This window comes from Oxyura jamaicensis, chromosome 11, assembly GCF_011077185.1.
Source record: "Oxyura jamaicensis isolate SHBP4307 breed ruddy duck chromosome 11, BPBGC_Ojam_1.0, whole genome shotgun sequence".
In the NCBI taxonomy this organism is placed as follows: domain Eukaryota; kingdom Metazoa; phylum Chordata; class Aves; order Anseriformes; family Anatidae; genus Oxyura; species Oxyura jamaicensis.
This window is the reverse complement of record NC_048903.1, coordinates 2,518,161-2,541,068: the sequence shown is the minus strand read 5'-3', so window position 1 is coordinate 2,541,068 and position 22,908 is coordinate 2,518,161. Positions and strand designations below refer to the sequence as shown.

At 36.8% G+C, this 22,908-nt stretch overlaps 1 protein-coding gene across 5 annotated transcripts in view; it reads right to left on the bottom strand.

Moving 5' to 3' along the window:
- Positions 1 to 1,118: 1,118 nt before the first annotated feature.
- SLC7A6 (solute carrier family 7 member 6) overlaps positions 1,119 to 22,908 on the bottom strand; it is a 29,550-nt gene continuing 7,760 nt past the window's right edge. For all 5 annotated transcript variants that reach the window (XM_035336557.1, XM_035336556.1, XM_035336555.1 and 2 more), the window contains exons 3-10: positions 20,459 to 20,584; positions 18,535 to 18,679; positions 16,044 to 16,167; positions 5,281 to 5,384; positions 4,854 to 4,950; positions 3,950 to 4,099; positions 3,051 to 3,234; positions 1,119 to 1,971 (exon numbers count right to left, since the gene is read on the bottom strand). In XM_035336557.1, coding sequence (XP_035192448.1) covers positions 1,877 to 1,971; positions 3,051 to 3,234; positions 3,950 to 4,099; positions 4,854 to 4,950; positions 5,281 to 5,384; positions 16,044 to 16,167; positions 18,535 to 18,679; positions 20,459 to 20,584 — 1,025 coding nt within the window. In that variant the 3' untranslated portion in view covers positions 1,119 to 1,876. The remainder of the gene's footprint in view (positions 1,972 to 3,050; positions 3,235 to 3,949; positions 4,100 to 4,853; positions 4,951 to 5,280; positions 5,385 to 16,043; positions 16,168 to 18,534; positions 18,680 to 20,458; positions 20,585 to 22,908) is intronic.

Genomic DNA, 22,908 nt, shown 5'->3' with positions numbered 1-22,908 from the left:
GGATCCCCCAGACCTGACAGTTACCCATTAAGGCACTAAAACTATTTCCGCACCCTCCTACTTTAGTCTGTAATAAATGGCTAATAGCATGTTAGATTAACATCAGTCATGAGCTGTAGATTGCAGCAGGGACTTTAAGGTCAATTAATTATGGCTAGTGATGTCAAGGTAGTGGGGGCAAGTATTTTTTTTTTTTTTATTGATAGGAAGGTTACTATGACTATTAACATATGACCCAACCCTAGACTGTTAAAGCTATGCTGCCCCCTGGACAGATGCCTCAACTTAGTTACTGTGAATTAGCTACAATTATATGCAAGGCTAAAAATCTGCAGTAGAGGAGCTGAATACTAGTATTAAATAGTAAGAAATCCTTACGTGTTTATGTTCCAACTGTGTACAAATCCTCAGCTCACATTTATCAGATTCCAACACTGCTTCATAAGTGTAGCTCAAGACTTCATTTTGTGTCAGTTTTAACATCTTCTGCAACTTGCAAATTATCTGCAGTATTTTGTTCAAGATAACCTTGGTCAAGAAGTCAGTACAAGATTTCAAATATTCTGTTATTTAAGTGAACGATCCAAACATGCAGCACTTAAAGCATGCATGGATTCAGCCATAATCTTGTGGTTATGAGATTTAGTTCACCAAGTGCACACATTTACTAAATGCCCTACATTAAACTAAGCTCAGCTGAGATCAACATTCTGAATTAAGTTAAAAATCCAAGGAATGTTTTTGAAGTTGAGTGTTTTCTTGCTTTGTTGGCTGAAGAGGCTGGCTTCACGGTACCCTTTGCTACACTAAAATTCAGTATCAGAGTGTCCTGCTGTTAGCATTACAGCTTTGGAATTACAAATACTACTAATTAGCATCAGTCCATATGGCACTACTATTTATTCCTGGTTTTATTCTTATTTTCTCTCCTTGCTACTTAGCTTTCAGGATAGAAGTGCTGCCATGGATCATTACTTCTGCTGAAGGAAAAAAAGGTGGTTTGTTCTGTGAGTTTATGGATGTCACTTTCTAGTAAAAAAAAAAAATCAGAAAGGAAAGCTTCTGCTTGTTGAAGAAATACTGCTGTGTGTTCACTGAAACACTTGACAAACAAATGCTTACAAGCTTCAGACTGAACATTTTAATTTTTGAAACTTCATGTAACCTGTCAGAAGATGACCAAGTACTAATGAGATAGCAGGAAAGAATTAGCGCATAATCATTAAATCCTAAATCAGATCTTCAGTGCCAAGGAATCTGTATGTTGTAAAAGGTGCTTTGTTGATTAAATCTTTGCCAGAGACAGATACCACATTTCCATGAAGAATATAGAAATAATACATTCCTCTTCAAGTGAGAAAGTCTTTAAATAACGTAGCATAACTTTATTGATTTTTCTGCTACTAATGACAAATTATGTGGGTTGTTGTGACCAGCTGACTTCTGGGATAAGAACTGAGATAGCACAGCAAATTATTTCATGCAAACAACCATCAGAATTAAGTTGGAAATGGCCTTCAGTCTTTTGACTCAAAGTGGTTTTCAGTTTAACTTAAAAATGCATTACTGGCTGGTTCTGCAGACATCTGATTTGATCCATTAGCTCTTACCATTTTACTACCAATTCTGAAGAAAATTCAGAATGAACAGTAGCAGGTAATAGTTATCTAATGAAAACAGGCCCTGAAAATATGCCACAGTTGAGGAGGATGACATGCTGACAAGATCTACGTAGGAATCCAATTGCAAGTAAGTACACTTTCAGTATTTCTGAAAGACCACTGGAAACAGTTTTCACGTTTTCTCCAGTTCCATTCTCTTTCCTTTCTTGTAATTGCTTTAGCCTTCCTCCTATTCTTGTAATGGCTTTGAGATTTTAGTCAGATTTGATTTCTAGTTTCTTTTCTTCAGTTGTGTCCATCTCTGTTAAAACACAGCAACATAGCAGCTGCATGTTTCGCGTGACTGTACCTGTATAGGAAATCAAAGACAAATCAGAAGAATAACCACCTCCCTCAACTCTAATTACACAAAATATATCTGCCTAAAAAAAGTTAACTGCTGCCTTCAATTACGGGAAGCACTAACCAGAAAAATTAGCACAGAAAATATTTTCCACTCAGTATTTTTAAACAATGTTTAAAGCTGTTCTGGTGATTTTGTTGATATCTTGCCTAGGGTGTTTTTCCTCCCAAACACTCTGCCAAATAACTGAATTAAAATCCTTTTTCTCTGCAACAAAGAGTGTAAAATTGGTAGAATAAAAAAATAAAACCACAAGAACTTGAAATAGCACACAGTAGTGACAATATTACTGTGTATTTATATATTCACTAACTGCTGCAGCACCACATCCTGTTGCATTCTAAGATTATGCTATAAATCTTTGTTTCAACATCCCTTGGCACGGTTTTCTCAGCAATGATGACAACAGTGCGCTGCTGGAGAGAAATGGATAATTTAACTGCAGACATTCAATGGAAGGAAAATTCAACCTGGGACTGACATAAGATCTAAATTCAAACAGCTGATTCAGTACAGTAAAACAGCTCACTTGCATTGCCAAGAATGCCTGGCCCTTTTACAAAGATCAACCTTGGTTAAGAAAGACTACATCAGCTAGTTTAGAAAGAAATATAGAAAAAAATAGCACAAAATCTGTAGAAAGCAAGTAGTATTTTAAATATATAATGAATAAAAATTGGGTGCATAGGCATATATAAAATCAGTATGCCCTTCCACTGGGTCTTCCTGGGATACAGTTAATATTCTTCACTGCAGCGCATATTGTGCAAGTGCTTTGGATGAGGGGCTGAAATAGTGTTGGTGTCAACCAATTAGTTTTCTCACTTTGGTTCTTCCTATCCTTTCCCCCATCTTGCTGGGGGTAGAGAGGTAGGGAGCGAGTGGCTCTTTGGGTGCTTAGCTGCTGGCTGCTGCTCCAGTGCTCACTCCACCACAAAACCTTTCCACCAAAAACCAGAATCACTTTATTTTCAGCTTTTTTTTTTTTTTTTTTAAACAACATCTACGTCTTCAAACAGACTTACCTAAAATCTTGTTGATAAACTGAGGTCTCCTTGATGCAGGTAAGTAGACTCCCAAGAAAAAGACTGGAATTCCAGATAAAGCGATGGCAATTCCAATCAATGAATTTATGGTGTCGCTATAGAGTGGCACTACCACCAGAAACACTGAACATATACAGAATATTATCGGGAAGACCACACTCAGCTGGAGGAAGAAAAAGAACAGAATGTTACGGAGATATTAATTTCCTGCAGTTACATATATTCTGGTAAGAATTATAGCCTCTTCTCTCCAAATCCCAATTTGTGAAATTATGTGCTCTTTTTCTTATATATCTGTATATGTAGATCTGTAAGAATAGTAGAATTATTCTTCAATAGAACTGCTACTAAAAATTACAAGACCAATGAAATATGGTAGGTCTGCTGTGCTGAAAAAAACTGTAGCAGAATGAAGTGTTTTCAGACAAATCCAATTAATCTCAGGAAACATGAATTACATTTTCATGAAGCTTATCCACTTAAAGTAAGAGAAAGTGATAAGAGGATCAGATATTGAACTGAAACACCATCAGAGCTAAATGTGGTCTACTGTAACACAATTAACTTAAGCATTCCTAACTTCAGATTTCTAATCAAAAAAAAAAAAGTTCACTACTACGTTAACCTATTGAGCTCTCTAGTTGACAGAGAGCTAACTAAACTCACATTAAAAAAAAAAAAGGAATATGCTATTACAATACTCACTTCTCATCTAGTACACAAACTAGCTTTCATGGGACACCATGGAATGGAAGCCATATTTTATGTCCTTATCAGTTTTTAAGCTTCAGGAGTAACATGTATGATCCAAATTTCAGATATATTTTTTTTTTTTTTAAAGAGGGATTTTAAACAACTTTGTATTAAGAAAATTTTACCTTAAGAGGTCTGGGTCGGTCTGGTTCCTTCCAGCGTAGATATAGTTGGCCAGCAATAGACAGACCAACAAAAAACCAGTAACTGAAACTGAAGTAATTAATAAGCTTGAAGACATCTTCCACAGCCAGGTAAATAAGGGTCATAGCACACTGTTAGAAAAGAACATGACGTAGATGAACAACAGAAATTTGAAATGTACCGTTTATAAGGCTTTTTTCATTACAGTGACATCATCTTTCACTCCTTGGTGTCTGGTGTAACTTTTTGCATATCTCAAAATTCACTCTCTCAGAACTCACCTTGGTAATTGTAAATCTAAGTTCTCTCTTATGTTATCAACTAAACAACTATTACAACTATTTTCACTGTAGAGATTTACTGATACTTCCCATGGAGACAGTAGTATAAGCATAATGCTTCTTACAATTTGGCAGTATCTAAAGGAAATTATTTCTTACTTAAGTCCTTAATAATTCTTCAATATCCATTAGGGGTTTGTATCAGTATGTAAGTTTATATAATAACTGGATTTTTACAATTCATAGTGCCACCATACTCATTTTATTTAGCATACAGAAGCCATATACAGATTTTATGAAATGTTTTAGTCTGTATTTAGTTTAGAGGAAACAGAAGTCTGCTAATAGATCTTACACAACAGTAGCCCAATAGAATAATCCAATCATCTTAATTCAGTTTCAACTTTCTTTATTGTTAGGAGTATAGCAGGTTGTTTTCACAGTTGAGTTTTCATGAATTCAGCCAACGAAACTCTTTGGAGACTGTTCCTATGCTTTAAACAGAATTTCCTCTACTACCTCCTTCAGCCTCTTTAAAGTCCTCCCTTAAATAATTCATATAGTCACATCTGGACAGCCTAAACGAAAAGCAAAAATAACTTACATTGAAAAGCAGTGCTGGCACAGGTGTGAACCTCTCTATGTGGATCATAGACAACAGATCAGGAAGGTGACCTTCTCGAGATCCTACAAAAAATAGCCTTAAAAAAAAAAAAAAAAGGTGAGAGAGAATGCATTAAAACAACAACAAAAACACTACCTGTCAGAATAACTGTTTATATCACTGAATTTTGATCCTTTAAACTAGAACATGGACTCAAGACTTTGTAAAGATATACTTTACTGCAACCATTTAAAAGTTATATAAGCTTTTAGAAACATGCTGTTAACAACTGTTTTTTAGAAAACAATCCTACAGGCAAAATAGAAAACTTCTACAGCAACTAAAATAGATTTCTATCATTATATAGAAAAAAAAATCTAGAAGTACACTTAATACGCTTATGAACAATTTTTAAACAGGAAGATACCTTGATGATGCTAGAATTGAAGCATTAAGTCCACCGAAACAAGAAAAGGCAACAGCAATGGGAATTGTCCAACTGAAGATGCCAAATACCTCATCAGCAAATGTCTAATGAAAGGAAAAAGAAAAACACACACATGAAAATAACTGCAACAAAGCTTATGCAAAACAATGACATCAAACTGTTGTAGTAAGTTTATATGGAAAAATTAAAACATAGTGGGGATATGCAGCACAAAGCAGCACACAACATTTCTAATTATTTATTGATTCTAAATGAGCAGGCTTCTAAATCCAAGTGCCTAGACTCACATTTTCTGCTCACAAAATAATTCTCACAAAAGACAAAGTGTTTTTAGAATTTTCTCACCAATCCTATTACGTTTCACTATGTATAACATAGTATGTTACACTTGAATTCATAAATATTGACTACAGAGACTGAAGGATAAAAATATGATTACATATCCAAAAAGAAAGTGCCGTAATGCAGATAATAACCACAGCCACTATCACACCCACCATTCGCTACCCTAGCAATGTATTTTATTTTCCTTTTCCAATTTCCTAAGCAAATCCTTTTCGCCCTTTAGCTCCACTAGCAGAGCCTCTGGGCTCTAGCCTCACAACACGGCAACTGACAGAGGAAGCATTTTTTTCAGGCAGTCATTTGTTAGTGTTCCTACACAATAGTGTACAGCAGCTGTGGCGTGACCTCCCATGGCAGAGTTCTGAAAACAAGAAGTCAGGAGCCTTAAAGTTTCACAGCAAGGGATAAGAATCATTGAATACCATTAATTGTTTAAAAATGCAAATGGATAATAATTTGCAAGGTACTGGTCAATTCTGTTCAGCCTCCTGGGTAGAAAAAAAAAAATGGATAGACTCTTAGAATACCAAGTAAAATGTTTGAAAATAAAGAAAGAAAGAAAGAAGTTTTAATACATGAAGACTGACAGCTATTCAAAAACCCATCTCAGTCTGAGCATTGTACCTTTTCCAAGTTTGAAGTTAAACAGAAATCTGCTCATGCTGCATTCAGGGGATGCTGGCAGAAGCCTTCCTGTCCCAATCCTACCTACTAACAGTCATTACTTCCACGATTTATTTTACTGATGTAAACTAACAGTCAAGGTAGCACAAGAATCAGGTCTGCATTAGCACAAAATTGTTATTTAAAGAAACAGAAAGCTATTACTTGTGTGTAAGTGGTATCCAAAGAAAGTACAAAAAAATTGTTACAAAGATTTTGTCGGTATTAGTATATACAGAATAAACATTTTACATTTCAACAGGTAGCAATCATTTAAGTGTTTTATGGACCTTTCTCTAAATCACTTTCTTAGCTTTCTCTTGCTTCACCATTTTCAAGATCAGACATAAAAAGCATCTATGGTCTTTCAGCTTTCCATAGGTCTGTCTTTTCTACTACAGAATCTTTAAATCAGTTTTCAATACCCTAATATTTTGAACAACCTCCCCCTTGACTTCCCATTCTAACTACTGTTCTTCATCATAACTTTTATGAACTATGAAGTTCAATCAAAGTGGATTAACATTCAGGACTGGCCCTTGTTTGTAGAACATAAAGCTGGCCTTAACAATGGTCAAATTTTGATTTAACTGCTCCAGGAAGATCACCAAAGGAAGTGCATTATGCTCTAATTTCTGAATGTTTTGTAGGTTCAATAAAGCCTACATCAATTTCAATTGATTTTTTCAGGAAATGAGTGATTGATTTTTATGAGGCAAAACCCTGCATATAGTTTCAATCTTTAAATCATAAAACATGGAAAATTCTAGTGAGATAAAACAAAGCTTGGCTGGTTTCCCGTTCTGGGTTGACAAAGTACTTTGTTCAGCACATCATCCAGGTTAAGGCTCAGTATCCAACTGTGCTTAGCTGCACAACACAATTTATGTTAAAAAGCAAAATTTATTGCATCCTTTTGCGTAAGTTAGTTGAGCCTGAGCAACAGCAGATGGGATTTCCTGATACTAAGGTACAGAGCAAAAAGGTGTGTAATTACTTCAATGGGAACCTTGCTAAAAGGCTCAAAGTTAACACATCAACTCTGTTAGCCACCCTGATTCTTACTAAACTGTCTCTTACAAGCTCATTCTTTCTACACGTTAGTAAAGGTTCCTGCAAAACGAAGCATCAACACACAGTGGGGGGGGAGAAAAATACACAAACGCAACCACATTAGTTATAAATATTAATAGGAGGAAAGTATAAAAGAACTAAACCATATAAAATTCTGTTTTGTGTTTAAGCAGAATATCAATTTGGCAAAAAAGAGCATGCCATAAGAAATGTGTTTTATGTACCATGGATGGTCCATTGTCAGTCCACTGAAACTGAAAAAGCAACTAATAATTTACATTATTGTATATAGAAAATATTTGCTGCCCAAGAATATTTACCAGAACTCACAGTGCTTCTTTAAGATCTTTATCACACCTAAATGCAGCTCTAGGAAACTCATCACCCAAAGCAGAATACAATTTGTAATGACCCAGGGAAAGAATTATGACTTCTCCAGAACAAGTAAAAGCAAAGACAAGATGAAAGTTCTAGTAGACAACTGTTACAAATTTTAAAAGATGATTTAAGCCTGGAATGTCTCATTTCCAAAGCCAAACAGCAAGTGAAATAAGACACCAAACTTAAAACTCTCAGAGGATTTCTTTACAAATGCAAAGCTACGATACAGAACTCACTGAACAAGAAGTTAGAGAATTAAGATTTTTAGTAAGGTTTCTTAACCTATAAGCATTTAGGTAAGTAACATTAACAGCTCAAAGTTATAGAAGAGAAGGGAAATGTAAGGATTTAATCTTATGCTGCAAGATGCAAATTAGCTAGCATGTCATTTGGAGAATCTTCTTCCCCATAAGGCAGGTTTGTGTTTGTTTTCTGTAACCATTTTCCAATTCCTTTTAAAACATCTAATAATGAGCCCCTGTGGAATGCCAGATGTGAAACTAACTCAACGTCCATTTCCATCCTATCACATATATCTAAGATACGCTTATGTTGTTCCACACATCCTGAAAAACAGAAATCAGTCATGTCAGCAGTAAAATACAGAAAGAGTTAAGGCAAAGCCATGGTATCACTTCCACAAATTACACACAGATGAAGATGTTATAGATTCAATGTATTCTGGATGCAGGCTTGTGACTCTAAGATGTGTAATGCTACTGATCCTGCTCAAAGACTAAATAAATCACTTTCCTAGATCTGTACCACTCAGCCCTTTGAAAGACAGAGTAACCTAGTAAGAGCCTTTACCAAACACTGTCATTTCTGGTGTACTTTCTAATGCTGTAGTGAGGATTCCTGAGAGAGCAAAGGGTGCACCATTAACTTCAAGAGCTTAATTTTACCCTAGGTAAGATACAGCATAAGAGTATTTTAATTTGGAATGATCTATTAAGTTCAGCTTGGCAGACCTGTCTGCAAAATGATCTTTCAGCAAAACAAAGTTAACAGTTGAAAGGTACCTGAAGTTCAGTTAAACTTCCTAGTGACATTACCTAGCTTCATATGACAAGTATTGACCCAAAGCCTTTGTGCAAGTGTTTTCTGACAGGGTTTCACCCTCAGTTCCAAAGTAAAAAATAGAAATAAAAAATCAGCCAGGTTCTTGTATTACTATTAAGACAAGAAACACTTTTATCCTTCAGAGTACATAGTGGTAAATCCTCCAAAACTCTAATTTTGACAAAAGTCATGAAATGTCTTCTCCAAGGCTATGCTATAATATTTCTTTTGCAGGAAGTGTTACTGAAGTGTAAGTAGAAGTGGCCACGATAAGCATTCAAGTGTGCATGTGTCAGAGGGTTATCTAGCATAAGAAAGAAGGGCAGAGAAAAATACAAAAAGCAAGTCAAGTTATCAAGCATATACCTCGTGCACTGTACCAAGAGAAAATAAAAGGGGAGGGAGAAGAGTTAGTGGCTGCCTTCTGCTCAAACTGTAATTGTACAACCACGAATCCTCCACAAACAAGCTAGACCTGGGCTCTGACCTGAGCACCTGACCAATTCCGCTTTAACTATCACTACTTCTGGGAGCAGTGAAGTGCATTTATAAAAACAAATCAGCTGGCAACAGGGGAAAGAATGGAGCATTTGCAGGGGTATGCAGAGGATGACAGAGGAGCCTACCTGGAGGCAGCTATAGCAGAAGCATTTAGTCCACCATAACAGGAGAAAGCCACCACTAGGGGGATGGATTTCTTCTCAGGTTTCTTCTGAGAAAGTCTAAAGAGCAAGAAGGATTAAGAGATTAAATTGTCATCTCTGCTATAGTCTGTCAAGTCCTGTAGTCCAGACTTGAACTACAACTGTTTCTAATAGCTAGGAAACAGTAAAAGAATTCAATGGCTTATACAGCACTTGCAATTTTAAGTCCTTTTATGCCCTCCCATCCACTCGACATGTAAAATATACATATATATATGCACACTGTAAGAAGACATGCACCTGGAATCATTTCCCTCCATTCTGATTTATTTCCAAACCATCAATGGGGAATAGTTACGAAAGAAGTCAGGAGCTTCCAGCCTTGCACTTCTCAGCTGAACTGCCCTCCTTTCTCCACAACTAAATGTTACATTACTCCCAGAAGAAGGATCAAAAACTGAATTACAGCTTTGTTTCAAGACATGAATGACTAATTTAACTACATTTTTGTTTTTGTCCTGGCTTAGTTTGATCTTATGATCACCATCTGGTACTTTGTGAATATTTGTAAGAACACTTTTTGCTCTTTTAAATGTCCAGGCAACAGTTCTGTTTGAATACGTTGAACTAAATGCAGCAGAAATTAACCCACATGAAGAGCTGCCACAAGAAAATACACAGGATACATCTCACACCGAGGAATTCAGGCATACCAGACAATTAGAAAGACCCACATTTATTTTAGGAACCACAAGATGAGAACTCTCTCATCACACTTGCTGCACATAAAAAGTGCACGTAGAGGCATGTGAAAAATGTCAGACTACACTGAGAGCATATGGAGCTGCAAGCAATGCCGGCAAAGCAGAAAACCAGTATTGATCAGATGCTTAAATGCAAAGAGAAATGTACTGTAACGTGAGCCATAAACTCATACAAAGCTACGCCCAAAGATTATGAAGTATTTCGATTAGGAAGGCTTAAAAGTCTTACACAGAGCCTCTTTAAATAGCTAATTTCAAGATCCTATCACACATGTGAGCTTTTCCAGGTTCAGTTCTACAGGATTCTTACCCTGAAAGACATATAAAGTGGTAAAGAGATTACGATGTGATAGCAATCTCACTAGTATTTAGGAAGTGCAATTAATTTATCTTGAATTAAAGTATAAATACATTCCTACATTACAAGAATATTTGTCAGTCTGAACTACAGCCTGTTTTCTCTCTCTTTTTTTTTTTTTTTCTTCCTTTAAACTTTTCAGGCCTTTAAGGAGCTACTTCCTAAAGGAAACAAAGGTAGTAGGATTTATGGCAATCGTGCAGCTGCAGAAGCAAAAAAGCCAGTGAGTACATGAAGTTTCTTCCACTGTCATAGATCCCATTCATCAAGATACTGTATGATATCTGTTCAGTTTGACCAAGTAAGATTTAATGTCACATATATTAAAGACAGGAGAGAGGGTGAACATCAACTGGAAACAGAGCCAGAAAATTGTAAAGGTGAAATAGAAAGCAGTGGAAGAAAACTGTTCACATCCCCTGTAATTCTTGTTTCATCTGCTATTCTGTTGATTGATTTATTCAAACAGCCAAAATGATCTCCTTGTGTTATTGGCGATGCCTTTCCTTATATGGAGAAAAGTGTACTAGTGCAGTGCAAGGACCAACAAATTCTCTCTATCTTCAGGTCACTCAATCCAATCATATGGTAGCAGAAACCATCACTATTCATTGCATTAATATATCACGTGTACTGGATGTATAAAGATGTCTGTTCTACATGGCCCACGTTAAGAATACCCCTGCCAGCTCCAACAGTAGTAATTTAGTTTGTGTCTTCATGGTCGTGCTGAAGATACTTGACCTAAACCTACTCTGATGTTTATCCTGTTCTGAGCCCTTTTTGTTTGTGCGTTTGTTTACTAGCTAGCTGTAGAATAAGGTTTCAACATTTTCCAAACAAAGTCCCTTGCCTTTCTCGTATTGAAAATATTATGCAGCACTCTTCCAAGTTCTGGCTCAACTTTCCAGCTTGACCTCCAAAGCCAGAGAGCTTGTACCACACTTGGCAGCAAAGGTGCTGCATTGGCAGTGAATTACAGCTAGCTCCAAGAAAAGAAGGCAAATGAGTTGTACTATAAAGCCCTTGTCCAAAAGCACCTGCCTGTCTCTAATGAAGAGTTTGTCCATTTTAAGGTACAGAACGTACATTTCATCCAAAGGAACCCTGCTAGGAGGTGTCAGTGCAGCCAGAGAAGGTAGATGTTTCACCAACAGGCAAAGACAAACAGATTTCCCTCTTCAGGTCAGAAGCCAGTGACTGGCCAATGAAGAATGACAAGCAATATCCAAAGGCCTAAGAGTAACGTAAGAATTTTTGGCTGAATTCAGTTAGAAGTGAAATGTTTCATAATTTGTTCAACTATACACCAAAGAAGCATAAAGCAGCTAAGACGCACAGACTCCCACATTCTTATATCACTGGAGGGGAGAGCATGCCTAACCAGAGCAAGGCTCTTCTAGAATATGAGTACACCAGGGTAAATTGGATTCATCAATGCTGGACTTGTAAGATGAGATTCAAAGCGGCTGAAGTGGTCATCTTTATCCCAAATCTACAGACAAAGCTGTACAGCTCCAGGAAAGATGACACCAAGCTATGGAGGGCAACCAACTGCTTGCTTCCACCACAAAGCATTTTTAGCTCTTCTGAGTAAAAGTAAGCTGCCAAGTATTACCCATTGAATGACTTCAACAAACTAGACAAAAAAAAAAAAAAGACACGACCACACACAGGAAGCAGGTAACAAGCTATGCACTCACAGCTAGTATGCTCTTTCCTGCTGGAAGACAAAGTAACCAAAAAAGACCAAGTGCTCCTGGAGCCAGTTGCCCTCTTCACAAACACAAGGGCCCTGTCAGGTGCAAAAATAGCTGTTCAGGGACACTGGAATCTGAAAAGAAGTTGTGCCCTTTTTTTTTTTTTTTGTAAAGTGCTGGTGCTACAGGGTAACTGTTTCACACCCATAAAACTTAAGAGCAAGGGTTACGATGGTTTGCACACAGAAGTAAAAGAGCCATGAGAACTGTAAAACACTGAAGGAATCTATGGGAAAGGAAGTGAGTTATATAATCAGTTAATGACTGAAGAGCATTTGCAGAACGTCTAAGCTAGCTGTTGCTGCATTACTTCTATTAGTTCAACAAAAAAAGCTAAGAAAACTGAGTTTCTTAGTGCTGACAGTGGGGTTATACGAGAAGTGAAGCTAATACTGAACTGAAGGAAGGACATCAGCACTTAGTTTCATATAAGCCCTTGTTGAGATATCTTTCACCTTTCAGCCACTATGAAAAACAGTATGCGAGGTGATATGCAAAGATACACTACTGCTAATATTTCTTTTACTTACCACTTTTCCTCTCCTCACTTGGAAATGGCATGCTGCTCCCCCCCAGCCCCTCTTTCCAGCTCAAAGCTACCTGCCTGAAATGAACAGGAGAAAGCCACTCCTTCCCAAAACAGACACCAACAGAGATTAAATTTAGCTGCTGCTTTAGTACACAGAAGGCTCAGAGATGCAGCAATATTACTGCTTTGTTTCTTTAAAAATTCATTATTGTAATTTTCAACTTCTAAGAAATCAATAAGGAAACTACAGTAGTCTCTATCATAATTTGCATGTAGAATACGTGAGCAGACCAAAGCAGCTGATTTTCATCGGGTTAGTCTTTAGGCTGGCTTAATTCTTGTCTCTTCTTCATTCAGATGCTGACGACAGTCTCGTGGTTGAAGTCTTACCAAGGATTCCACTGAGGATACAATTCTCTTCCACCCCTCAGAGAAACTTCTCTTCACCATGAAGATTTTTAAATTTCTATATTATAGGAGGGTTTTCACATTCAGACTATTACAGTCACTACCTCTTTTTTTTTCTTCTTTTTTTACTAGAAAACTATAGATGCATTACACGAGTGTTTTCAATTGGACCACAAGTGCACTTGTGCAGCAACTCTCCTAGTTACTGCCACTTGCTGCTTTATGGTTCATGCTGTTCAACAATCTCAGAGCTAAGGGAAGGTTTCCTTTTAGAATAGGCTAAATTGGAAGGTACACTCCAAGAGCATACCTACTGTATTTGTCTACTATGTATATATATGTGTATTGTATATAATGTGCATGTCAGATCATCAGCATCAACTGTTGTACTCTACCACAGTCCTTCCAGAGATCCACATTAATTGCTAACATATTAGTAGATCAAGCTTAAAGTTGGTTTCATAAAACTGGGCAATTAAATTATTATCAGCAACAAGAAGGATTTTTTTAATGAGTCATGTGTTAAGTAATAATCTTCAGATGAACTTTCACCTTTTCATCCTAAAATGGATATAAGCACTGGCACTCAGCAAAACGTTGTCTGACAGCTGATACGTCTTGACAAAAACACCCTTACAAAGAATGTTAGTTAAACTTCTAAGTACAAGTTTTCGACAATCCTGAAATCTAGTGAAAAAGCACAATGTTAGACTTCTAAAGCCGATCATTAAGTTCCATTAAAACTAAAACAAGACATAAATCCCCTAAAAACCCTGGGAATCTCAAGCATTTTCTCATTCACATCCTGGTCAGCCAGTACTACTGCAAGCAGTTAGATTGGCTGAAGATTTGTGTCGCAGCTAGGCCTTCTTTTACATCCCATGAGAGAGAAAGACCTGATCTGTCCAGTTCTGCGTGTTGCAGTTTCATGTAAAATTACAAAGAAATGTATACAAACACAAACAAATACATACTTTCAATCCAGTCAAATAACTAAGTGAAGTATAGATAAAATCATATAAGATTCAGCTTGGATTTCACCTGTATAGTAGGGTTCAGGCATCCTTGATCCCTTCTTTATCCGGTCACCCACGCCTGCTGCAGCGCAACACATGCTGTAGTACATGCTGCAGTACCACCACAAAGACTAGACAGGCCCCAGAGTGAATCATTCCCCCCACATCCCAAGGTGGACCAGTCTGCCTGATCCCCTTCACCAAATGGCCGTGTACACCTGCAATGAGAGCAGCCAGGAGCTGCGGAGTAGGCACAGTGTACTCCTGGGGGATAGGCTGGACTGGAGAATTTCACTGCTGTCAAAGGAAAGTATTTTCCAAGCCTGCTAGAAAAGACAATAGCATATTGCTTTCCAGAAGTCAAGACGGACAATGGACTTTGTACTGGCTTTTAGTTTTGTCTGGACCAGTATTTAAAATACCATTGTGAGTCATTCGAAGGTAATACACATGGGATACCATAGCCTACAACAGAAATACATATTCCTGGAGACCCCACTGCATATGCTGATTCAAAATTAAAATATTTTCCATCCTCGTCTTCTTGTGTTTCATTCTGAAGTGTTTTATCAAGCTTTCAACAACACATTATGACAACTTTGCACTTCCATACTCCAGCTAAAAAGAGGCCAAGAATTAAAATGCATTTACTTTCAACACACTTTGAAATAAACGTCTGCATAATTACTTTTGGAATGACAAGTTACAGCTCACATTTACCATACATTATTTTGAAAGCTTACATTAAATACAAATATTTATCTAGTTTGAAAGAAAGTCAGGTAAGTGTTCTTGCTGATTCACCTGCCTAAATACTTGAAAAAGGACTTCACTGATTGGCTAAGCCAGTTTTTGTCATAGCAAACCTTTGCTGGAACAGAATGCAGATTTCCTTCATTTTGATGTATTTAACTCTCTCTGTTCATTGCTTAGTTTCTTAAATTTTAGAAGCCAATTGAAAATCTAAAGGGGAGGAAAGCTACTTCTTTTCCTCCAATTTAAATAACCAAAAATAAGAGATTTTGTGTCTCAAATCTAAAGGATACAGTAATCAGAACCATCCAATTAATTCACTAGCTACAGGAAAAAAAGGCACAAAAACCAACAAAAAACTTCACTTTTGTTTAATTACTATAAAATATATTTTGATCAGCTTTTAAGAAGCTTATGTATTTTAATTAGATTTAAACTTTCAGTGCATATAAAAAGTAATGCATTTAAAAATACTACAAGTTGTTGGAGTTAATATATTCTTAGGAAGACTGATATAAGTTGCTGAATAGTGGACAAAAAGCTGAATTTTGTCATAGCTAAGATGCAACACATCTCTCTATAGATATGCATCACATCAATGACTACCTCAACAGAACATTGAACTTTTTAAATACTGTAGCATGAAGGAACAGAGTAAACTATTATGCACTAAAAAGTCTAATTTATAATCAGCTCTAAGCGCACAAGTCTAGTTAGCTTCTTTGCATAATACATTAACAAGTCATAGCTGTGCTATTTTAATGAATCTGATAACACGTTATTATTATATATGATTTCATTAGCTACTTTTCTATTTAAGATTAAATTTTTCATGGTGAGTCTTTCTGTTCTTCTCTATTTAGTGAAGTACTGTAAGAAATTAAGGGTTTTTTCCCTGTTTTGTTCTTCTTTGAGGAACACATTAAATACAGCTCTAAAATGTTGAAAGTGAGTAACATAGCAAAATGCTACACGCTCAACTTACCACTGCCACAGCATCACTAGAAAGAACAGCTCGAACATCCAGCACTGTATAGTAAGCAACATTGGTCATGATGTAGATAACAGTCACAATTGGCATAGACACTGCAATAGCCAGCGGCAAGTTCCTGTAAAACAAACAAAAAAAAAAAAAACACAAAAAAAACACAACCCAGGGAAAAAAATCCATTAATAACAGAACTGCCTTATTTATTTGCATCCTTTATCTTAGAGATAAAAAGTATGAAGACAGAATAAAGATTTCAAAATACGATCTCTGAAGGCTTTGGTTTCTTTCAAAACTGGGAATTCTAATACAGAATACCAGAAAAAATAAAAATCTATTGCAAGAACTCTAAACCTAAATTATCTGTAAAAGGAAATTCTATACAAATGCTCTTCAAGGCCCTGTCTTCAGAGCTTCCAGATCAGTGACTATTGCCTTCAGATTCAAATGCCTTAAATCATTTCCTATACTGTTAAACACCATAGCACCACAGAACCCAAAGGAGCTCTGAGCCACTGCTCTTATTCTCCCTGGAGAATGCTGCTGTTGTTCTACCAGGGAGACCTCAACCAGCGCAAAACCCTGATCATCTCATCTGCACTCATCACAGCAGAGAACAAATGAATTGGGATGCTTATTATTGGTGCACAGGTACATGGTTTAGCAGTGGACTCGTACTGTTCGGTGAATGGTTAGAGTTAATGATGTTGAAGGTCTTTTCCAACCTAAATAATTCTCTGATTATCTGCAGAAGGCTGAGGTCCAAAATTACTGCAGTGCTCTGAAGCTCTACATGTGGCATATCTTTCTAGACGTTTGCTAGTAATACAAAAAAATCTAGAGTAGAGAAAACACCGCAAACCAAACTTTAGCTGTAAATAGGTAAGATTTAACTCAAAGCTGGCAGTCTGTAAATCACAGGCAAATCTCTGAGAACATCCATATACTTCCTGAGAAATGAGAGTTTTTTAAAGAATACACTTTAAACTTTTGCTTGAATTTGTTTGAATTTCTCTTCCAAAAAGGCATCCTGTCTCTTCCTGACACGCAGTTCTGCATATCCACTCCTCCCTGTATGAAAAACCACTTCCCTTTCATTTGAACCTGGCTCTTGCTAGCTTCACGTGACAGCTTCAGTTTGTGTGGGATGGGTTGGGGTGATTCTTTTGTACTTTCTCTGTGCCTCTCATGTTTTGTTTGTTTTAAATTTCTCTATTATGCACCCCTTCCCCCCGCCCCCAACCAATTAAGCTCTTTCCCAGGCTGAAGATCACTGCCTGTTCAGCTTTTCCTCATGGAAAAGCCATCCAATTTTTCTGTGGAAACAGGAAAGTCCTCCTCCCCCTATTACCAACACCATCACCCCCAATAAATAAACCAGTAAATTTGTAATAGGGAGTTCTGGCCAATTTCAAATTTAACCTGTGGATTACTGCTTTGACAGGACAAGCATGAGGAGGCTATGGATCAATGGGAAAAATCTGGATTTTTGGAAATATTTCCACACAAGCCTGGAATATCTCTTTATTCCCCAAAAATGCAAGGGTTACATAGAAAGCTGGAATTTGAACTTCACTATGACTGATACAGCTACAACTATTACCAAGAATGAAGGTTGTGTAAGGAACTAATGCCTATACATAACACATGGGAAAGGGAAGCCCTTTCTGCAGGGAAAACAAGCAAGCAAGCAAACATTTTAAGGACTAAATGACTTATAAAAACAACACATAAGTATCTTCTGAATACGTACAACAAACCTTTACAAGGCAATCAGAGGGAACACCATCAACCTGAAATTCAGTCTGACTAAAAATTGCAGTTTTTGGAGTGAAAAATACTTATCTGAATTCTATGTTTTTAATATACAACTGTACTGGTTAAATAAATGTATAGCACAGAAGAAAATGCAAAAGCCAAATCATATGGGAGAATTAAAAAAATCTCTCTTCCACTCTTTATCTTTCTCTTGTAGCAATCTGAGCCGTTGCTTATAACAGGAAGCAAAAATAATCAAATGGGATTCTATTTTTAACATAAAGGTGTCTGCTTACAGACTCACTACTGAAGAAGATAAGTGTAGTCAGTCACACTTTTACAGCATAAATTAATGGAAAAGATAACATTCTTAAATATGACAGAGTTATCGCACAGATAAGCACTGCATGGACTACACTTATGGAACTGCTACATTGCAATATTAACACCTTTTGCAGTGGGTAGTACACAATGACTTGAGCTGAAAGCTTATCGAGCACTGAACATGGCATCCTGCAATCAGCTAGACTTGTCTATTCTTACAACTTTTTTTAATCTCTTAACGGAGTTTAAAGCTATTAATTCTTAACCGGTGATTGTACACGGACTTGCCATCTGAGTGTGGAGTACTTTTAATTATTTCTGTGTAGGTTCAGAACTCATTAGCAAAAGAGAAAGACAAAATGAGCAACTAGGAACTATCCAGGTACAGAAAGCTCACATCTTTTACCTTTCAGGATTTTTGATCTCTTCAGTTACAAAATTGAGCGTATCCCAACCAGAGTAAGAGAACAATGCAGAATAGAGTGCCAGGGAAATGTCCCCGATATCAAAAGAGGATCCTTCAAAAGAGTTCTCAAAGTGCGATGAATATCCTGTATGTGGAGGAGACACAATGAAGTAGATGAAAATAAAATAGAGCAAGTAATTCTTTTCAGTGTGACACACAAACATAAAAACTCAGAATCCCTAAATCCTTCAAAGCTGCTTATTAATCCCTTTTTCTGTTTCTGCTCTGTGCTTCAGCTATGACAATAAGCACAGTACTTAAACTACTAAAAGTTACGCTCTCTGGATGATACTGCTCTAACTGAACACCTTTGTGCCCATAATGGCACAAAAATTCAGGAACATTAAGTTCAGAGTGTGCTCCAAACAGCTGCCAAAGACTATACTCAGGCTAAGGGTGGTTTTGAGTAACATTCATAAAATAATCCATTCATTCCTGCTATACATCCTTCTAAATTTTCAATCATTTAGCTTATGCATTAAAACAAAGATTATAGTGGATTTTAGATAACTATGACTAAATACATATAAAAGCAGATGTCTAAGTTTTAGCTAGTGAAAACAGACAATAAACAGAACATAAAGTATTGTTGAGATTAAATTTTCCCAAGCTAGGAAAGAAAGTGTATTTTTTGCACCAGTATTTGTGAGAATGTATGTTATCTTTTGACTATCAGCAAGTCAACCTGTTGACTTCCAGCAGGTCAAAACATACTCATCATGGCAGTTTTATACATTTGGTTTATTTTACATAATAAGGTGACTTATTAAGCAATTTGAAAATGTGCCCTGCGCTATGCATTCTGAAATGTTTAGACTTCATTAAAGCTGAGCAGGCAAGTATTTGAGACCTCTAGCCTATCTTTTCATCTTTCTCTTCCCCACTTTTTGTCCTAACTGGACATTGCTATTCCCTTGGCAGAGATGTAGGCAGAGTAACTGCTGAGTCAGGAATAGAGAAGGGTGATATTATCAAGGAAGTAAGTAGGGAGCAAGCTCAGTATCTAGAAAACAAGAGATGGGGCAGACATGCTGAGGGATGAACACTGGCAAGGTGCTCACGTATGCATATTCTTGTTCCATTCACAGTAATTACTTTGTTCGTGGACTTTCAACAATAACTGCTTAGAGCAAAGGACACAAATTGCCAGATAGACGGGAAAAAAAAAAAACACGTGGCAGCTTTGAAAGCAGGATAATTTTTTATTTTTAAGCTAGCACACCAATAAATCCACCCCAAAGGAAAGGGGAAGAATAAAACTTAGTTCAGAACTCTTCTCCTTGAACGTGAAGGCACAATGCCTAACACACACACAAAATCCTCAAAGACAGAAACTTTGTAATTTTCAAAAGCTGTAACAGAACGGAGGGAGGAAAAAAGGGAGTGGGGCAGCTCTTGTTACACAAATCTGCTTACACCTTCTTAAAAATCTATTTTTACTTCAGGTTCAATCACTTTCAGACCTGCACAAAATTCATTTTGCAAAAATAACGCTCAGTTGACCTCAATTTAGAGATTTCTTTCACAGGAAATTTACAGCTTTGTCCTCACATATCTTATTTTGCTAGCACTGTGCTTTGCTGCTTTCATTTCCCTTATTATTCCGTACCCTGGGCAGTAAATTGCACAACATGGCTGAGCAATCACTTTTCTTCTTTTACTTAGCTCAAAGTCAAGTGAGATAGGATAGCTACCCATGATATAAAATCAGGATAATGCTTAACATTAATGATTCCATAGTGGCTGTATTACGCTTGTACCGAGACATTTGATAACACATATAAAGAGGTATTTTACAATCTCTAGACCACTGTTTCAGTTTAACTGATAAGTACAAACCTTTGCTTTCAGTTTAGATGCTTACCCTGGCATATTTTAACAACTCCAGTTACGATGATGGCAATAAGAGCAGCAACTTTAGCGTAAGTAAATATATCCTGCACCCGTGTTCCCCATTTAACGTAGGCACAATTTATAAATGTTAGAAGACCTAGAGGGAAGGTGGGGAGGGGTGGAAAAGAAAAAAAAAAGAGAGAAAAATGAGAAGACAATTGGAACAATATTCAATTTAATTCATTTTCAAAGATAATTCAATTTAATTAATTTTCAATGATAATCCTAACACACACTTACCTGTTACACTAATATGTCGGTTAACCTAAGCAGTGTAACAGTACGCTGGTATTGAAAACTGGTTCAAACAAAACAGCAGGAAATTGATATTCTGAAGGCTCATAATACATACTGTTTCAAAAGAGGGAAGGAAAGGCCTTCCCCACATCAATGGTCCTCTGATTACAAGAACATTTTCTCACGTTACCCCTCAACAGATGTATTCTGCAGCTATACCAAAGCTCAAGAAACGATTACTTAAACTATTAGCTTCAATTTACCAATACTGTTCTGCTAAATGAAAGATTATCCAGAAATTCCTTTAGATAAACATTGTAAATAGTGCTTTAAAAGGTTTTTTCCACTTCCTTCTTAGTCTGGGGATCAGTTCAACATCCACAGATGACTTAAAATACTGCATAGGGTCCCAAACAATTCATTATTCTTTTCCAGTTTGATTATACTGTATTTACACGTGAGGCTAGAACAGATCTGACCAGACAACATGGTTTACAACACAATATTATGGCAGGGATTTGGAACTAGATGTTCCCTAAAGTTTCAACCCAAACAACTGCTAGGATTCTATGATTTTTAAAAATTGGTGGTAAGTAACGTGTATTTGAAGTACATTCCTCCCTCTAGCCCCAAATAGATCAGTGTCAGAACTATTTCACAAGACTGAAATGGGAACTGAAGGGAGAGTACCAGATTTCACAAGCATTTGACTAAGAGGGGCTGACTAAATTCACTCATATGATCAACTTCCCCTAGAAAAACTTTTCAAGCTACTGTTCAAATACATTGTTCCTGCGGCTCTCAACACTTTGCATTATCAAGTGGAGAGACAGCCAGACAACTTTTGCCTGCACTCAAATGCTGAATATTCAACAGGATTCAGTACCTTCACTGTCATTTATTCTATAAAACACGAAGTGAAGGAATATTTCTCTTATCCAGATTATCATTACAGTATTGATTTCAACCCCAAAGCTTAAATATTTTCTCCAATTCTCAATGCTTCCACTAGCTAGTAAAAGTGTGGTTATCTTCCACCGTAGTTTTCATTTCTATACAAGTTTCTTGTAATATGTATTATTAAAATGCATACATATAAAAATTCAACTTGAATAAGATATTAGCAAATCAAAATTAAACAAGGACACGTGATAATTATTTCCTCTCCCATAATCCAAGAAAACTGTGGTATTATTAAGATATAAATGCACTTAGCACAGTTACCAAAAAGAAGAGTAATCGTTTAAAAGATAACAAAAGGAAGGTAATGATCTCATTACTGCAACTACCATACTAGAAAATCTGGCCAAGTGGAACGGCTGAACAAGATTCCACAGACCTTGGCAAGATGAGAGGAAAAAAAACAGTTGTATCAAATTTCAAAAGTCAGGACTGCCAGCTCCTAAAGAACCCTCAGGAAAAAAACAACTCTGCTTGGTCTCTGCTGTTCAGTGGTAATGATCGGTATTATCCATGGAGTAGTTGCTCACAGGGTGTATCTGAACATTAAAATCATTTTAAGCAATTTTCAGTTGGGAGCAACTGTTATTAACTCTTACTTGACTGAGTTAGGGTTTGGTCTCCAGGTGAAATGCTATGCTGTCTCTGGTATCTTCAAAAATGAAATCAACAAAAGAAGACAATCAAGAACCTGAACAAGCCATGTCTTCTCTCTTACTGAAATTATACTTTCATGTTTCCCTCATTTTTTTAAAATATCACATTAAAATATGAATTTACTGTTACTACTCAAATACTACGTAATTTAGCTCTTTAAAGTTGCTGAGAACTACCAAGTTTAGGTCTGCAGTGCCAGGTGCCACCCCTATTTCCAAAATGAGTGACAAAGCAGTGCTGTGTAACACCAAGATGGATCTCACATGAGATCTAGCATTAGTACTACAGTTAAAAACAAACACCACTACAACTCTGGGTTTAGTGTATCAGCTATACCTAACCAGTGTTCAGGCTTCCATTCTCAGCAACTTCATTAATAACATTTTAACCTTATCCATGGGTAAGGACTGATGGCAACCCTGCCACAGAGAAATGTAGGCTTTAGCAGCAACAGCTACATGAAGTTGAAGAACAGGGGTGATTCTCAGCACTAAAGCCTAAAGAGGGTAGAACAGGCATTTAAACCACAAAACAAACTGTTGAAGTCAGTCTTTCATCCCCATGGCA